The 4,726-nt window shown below is 37.8% G+C and overlaps 1 protein-coding gene across 1 annotated transcript; it reads left to right on the top strand.

The window, feature by feature from the left end:
* The first annotated feature begins 395 nt into the window (after positions 1–395).
* Positions 396–1,669, top strand: LOC139841734 (uncharacterized). Its single transcript, XM_071831939.1, has 3 exons — positions 396–519; positions 657–957; positions 1,063–1,669. Exons 1-3 carry the CDS (start codon positions 396–398, stop codon positions 1,667–1,669), a joined length of 1,032 nt encoding a protein of 343 aa, XP_071688040.1.
* Positions 1,670–4,726: the final 3,057 nt, after the last annotated feature.

The raw sequence follows: 4,726 nt of genomic DNA, 5'->3' as shown, positions 1-4,726 counted from the left end.
TGAAAAAATGGTCGCACGCAGGAATTTGCAGCAACATCGCGAAGAAACCATCGCTGATGGTAAGCGATTAAAGATTTTGGCTGGAAAAGCAAACAAAGTACTTGGTATTGCTATTGAGCAAGCTAGAAAAGATTTTCGCGAAACTCGTATACCGCAAACTTATTTATGGCCGGTGAATGATTCTGGATCACAAGCTGATCGCTTAGTAATTGATCATTGCGATAGTGATAGCGATGGTGTGGATGAATGTGTTATCTTAAATTCTGTATATAATTTGAAGACTGCGAAAGCGCCAAGAGAATAGAATGAATTTTCTGATGATCCGGATAATGCGGAAAAATTTGTAAAAATTCCACATGTTAAGCGAAGGCGACCACCAACACCTTTCCCTCGTCATGGGAATGAAGGTGAAGCATCTGATGATATTCGCAGAGAAGATGCTTAAAATTTTTTGGCAGATGTTTTCAAAAGCATTGTGCCAAATTCAATGCAACATAAGTTTGAACAGCCAAATTTCTTGTAAGATATGATAGCCAAGTTTTGTGCGGAGAATGTAGTTACTCGCACAAAAAAGGCAACCGAAATCACTACTGCTGCGGACAAGTTTGTCCAGCATATTTCTGATTATCCAATTGTTTCTACGCTAATTGTGCCAGCAACATTGGGAGTTTACTCAGGTTTAACCGATTCTTTAGATTATCCGCAACGCTTTGAAGGGATGGTGAGCACCTATAACTGGGATGAGCCAGTTCCTTGTAGAGTTTTCCCTATGACTCTGCAAGGGTCAGCAAGGGAGTGGTTCCATAGCCTACAAGCTTGCGGTATTATTGGCTTTGTCGATCTTCGCGAAAAATTCTTGTTGCAGTTCCAGAATCTATTGTCGCAGAAAAAGACGCATATAGAATGTCATGATATTAAACAAGGCAACAAAGAAACTTTAAGTGCATTACTCACGCGGTACATTTATGAGTGCCAAAAGATTCCAAGCTTGAATGAAGACTAAAAAATCTCTGGTTTTTTGCACGCTATTAATCCGCAGTGACATCCAACGCTTGTGCGAAGATTGCGAAGAGATGTCCCGCAGACTTTTGCTAAGGTTCAGCAAGAAACATATGATTATCTCCGGGATGGAGAGGATAGTACTATAACCCCTGCATGTGGGTGGGGTAGAGACAAAAGTTGGCAGGATGACAATGATTCTTTTCTCAATGGTAACATGGATAGTTATCGCGGTTCTGGATTTCCCCGGAGAAATAACGGCGGTGGTTACCTGCGAAATGAGAGGTTTCAGGGTCAGAATGATAACCATGGTTATGGTCATCGCGATCGCTATTCTATGCGAAAGTGGAACAACGAATCTTTCAATATCATTCATATGCTAACAAAAACCCCTAAAGAAATTTTGATACAAGAAAGGGTTGCAAAGTCTTTTCCTGATCCACAGCCTTTGGGAGAGAATAGTAGGTGTGATCGGTCAAAGTTTTATATTTTCCATGACGATTATGGACATGACACCAACCGCTGTAGAGATTTGGCGGAATTGATCGCAGAGGCATATGAACAAGGTAAGCTGGACCTTTTAATCGCGCAGAACACTGCAAGTACTGCGAATGTGATTATAATGCCTACAGAAGCCAATACCTCAAATGCGCCAAATGTGGTTGACTGAAAGGCTCCCGCAGTGAAAAATATGGGTGTAAAGATGTTGAGTAAGAAAGAAAACCAACGCGGAATCCAGGTCATTAATGTGGTAGAAGTGTAAGGTGAAATGTCAGTACTTCAAATATCTGAGCAGATTTTTAGTTGGAAATGTCCCTCTATTACTTTTCCTCCTGTAAGTCTGACCGCGGATGTTAACAAACCAGTGGTGGTTTCATGCCGCATTGCAAATACGGGTATTATGATAATGAAGGTACATGTGGACACTGGTAGTAGTGTAGATGTCATGTACGAATAATATTTTAGTAAACTGCCCACAAACATTCAGGTTTTGATGAAACCTACTGCGATTTCACTTGCTGGATTCTCATGAGAGTCAACCTGGCCTGTTGGCCAGTTGGAATTGCAAATGAAGCTAGTTTATGATCGCGATGAGTCGCTGAGGTGCCAAGCTTTATTGAATCTGTACATAATACGAAATCAGTCACGATTCAATATGATACTTGGGCGCACTACTTTGCGCATGTTTGGCGCTATCCCTTCTACTATACATGGCATGGTAAAATTTTCTGCTATTAAGGGAATTGGAACGCTAACTTCTGCGGAAGTAGAGCCGTTTTGCGCTATGATTATGGCAAGTGAAAACATGGGTGTTAAAGGGCATTCAATCCACTCTGAATAATGCGAACAATTGAATTAGTAAAAGTTGTGATAGACTGCTTAGTCAAATTTGATCAATGTTTGATATGATGCGCTTATTTTCTGCACTATGTATCGCGAAAGAGTAATGAATAAAGCAAAGTTAATTTCAGTGTTAGTAATTGTCTCTTTACAAAGCGAAAACACTGCGTGTGGCCACGCGTAGTGATTATTTTGCAGAATGCAATTATTCATTATATCATAACACTAAGTTAATGTTTGAGAGCATATAATTACGAATCCGCAGATACTGTAAGTAAAATGGCATGATTTTCACTAAACATGGCCTGCTTAAATGTTATAATAATGCAAGTATGCATTGTGAAATAATGTGTTAAAAGCCAAGTGATGAAATTGCCCACTTGTGTTAAATTGTAAATATTGTGAAAGGATAAAATTTCCTAAGTATTTGATCTTGCCAATACTTAGATGCTTCGCAATGCTAATTACTGCCTAAGGATCAATTTGTCGGACTTAGAAGATTCATAATGATTAAAAGATTGTTTCGTATAAAGTACGCGTTTGTTATGTGCACAATAGCGAATGCGGAAATTGCAAAGGGCAAGTCTAACTTATGAATATATGATAAAGTAAAGTGCTATATAAATAAAAGAAGTTGCAACTGCGGAATGAAAATATGTCACTAGTATTAAGCGCGAAACAGCGTGAATAATTACAAAAAAACGCAATTAAGGATTGCAAAATAAGTGTTTGAAATCTAACTAAGACAATTTAAAGCTCTAACACTATAATATCTGCAAAAGTAACGCCCTCTTGTTGAACCAGTTCCTCTAAGGCTGGTATGTTAACTTTCTCAACCTCCTTCTTTGCCCTTGCGAGTGCTTCCCGGGCATCATCTTTGGCACATATTTCATTTGCCATATCTGAGGGGAGAGGTTGAGAGAGATCGCCAAGTTTGTACAATAAGTCATGCCACTCGCAGCGCATGGCGAGTTTGGATGCTTGTGCATATGCTCAGAATTTTTCAGTCACTGGTTGCGAATCCATCACTTTATCTGCGAATTCTGGCAGATATTTCACAAGCTGAGCAAATTCTTTTTTGGCTTTCTCCGCCCTCTTCTTGAGTTGGATGTTTTCCTCTGCAGTCTTTTTAAGCTGTGCCTCAACCTTCCGCGCTTTCCTTCCATGAGTAGTAGCAATTTTGACTTGCTTTTTATATTCATCCGAAATCTCAGTAAAGCGCTCAATGTTGTCAACAGCTACGCAAATTGCATTATAGCAATTGTGCAGTCATTGTCTTTTTACTTGAGGATTTGTTAGTTTGCGGTATTGATCTTTTGTTTCCTTGGGAATGAATTTATAAAGCCTGCGGTACAAACGATTGGCTTTTTCTACCTCTGCGGCTTCTTCTGCATCTTCTTCTTCTTCTTCTCCTTCTTCCTGATTTGACACTTCTGTGTCGGAAGGAATTGTTAAGTCCTCATGGCCAGGCTCTTCAAGAATATCTGTGGGGATACTCCCAGTAATATTGTAGAGCGGTGTAGCTTCACCAGTTGAATCTGAAAGGACAACTACAAACAGATAAGCAAATATAGCAAGACTGTGCAAAAATAATAAGGGTGTAATGCACAAAAATTGCGAAATTAATAATTGCTTACTTGCTTCTTGTTTAGATATAGTGCGCACACGTTTTTTGCGCGGGGTAGTTGCACTTTCCGTGGCTTTTCGCTTACCGCGGTCTTTGTAGTGACCCGGACTTTTCTATGTTTATATATATTAATTGAGATTGATATTTACATGATTAAATATTTCCAACATGTTAAGCAATCAAACTTGTTAAGACTTGATTAATTGAAATATGTTTCATATAGACAATTGACCACCCAAGTTGACCGGCGATTCACGAACGTTAAAACTTGTAAAAACGACATGACGATATATATATGGATATACATATGGTTAACATGAGATTATGATAAGTAAGTATCTCCATAAGTATATTAACAATGAGTTATATACATATAAACAAGACTACTAACTTAAGGATTTCGAAACGAGACATATATGTAACGATTATCGTTGTAACGACATTTAAATGTATATATATCATATTAAGATATATTAATATATCATAATATCATGATAATATAATAATTTAACATCTCATTAGATATAATAAACAATGGGTTAACAACATTAATTGAGATCGTTAACTTAAAGGTTTCAAAACAACACTTACATGTAACGACTAACGATGACTTAACGACTCAGTTAAAATGTATATACATGTAGTGTATTTAGATGTATTAAAATACTTTTGGAAGACTTCAAGACATATATCAAAACACTCATACTTAACGAAAATGGTTACAGTTACTTTTCCATTCTTTTCTTTCATCAAGAATTC

This window comes from Rutidosis leptorrhynchoides, chromosome 4, assembly GCF_046630445.1.
Source record: "Rutidosis leptorrhynchoides isolate AG116_Rl617_1_P2 chromosome 4, CSIRO_AGI_Rlap_v1, whole genome shotgun sequence".
Lineage (NCBI taxonomy): Eukaryota > Viridiplantae > Streptophyta > Magnoliopsida > Asterales > Asteraceae > Rutidosis > Rutidosis leptorrhynchoides.
Note: the sequence above shows the minus strand (reverse complement) of the source record. Positions and strands in the feature narration are given on the sequence as shown.

Coding starts and splice junctions, on each gene's coding strand:
- LOC139841734 (XM_071831939.1), top strand. CDS start 396: ATGGGAATGAAGGTGAAGCATCTGATGATATTCGCAGAGAAGATGCTT. Junction 520..656: donor TTTGAACAGCCAAATTTCTT/GTAAGATATGAT, acceptor TAATTGTGCCAG/CAACATTGGGAGTTTACTCA. Junction 958..1,062: donor TTAAGTGCATTACTCACGCG/GTACATTTATGA, acceptor GCTTGTGCGAAG/ATTGCGAAGAGATGTCCCGC.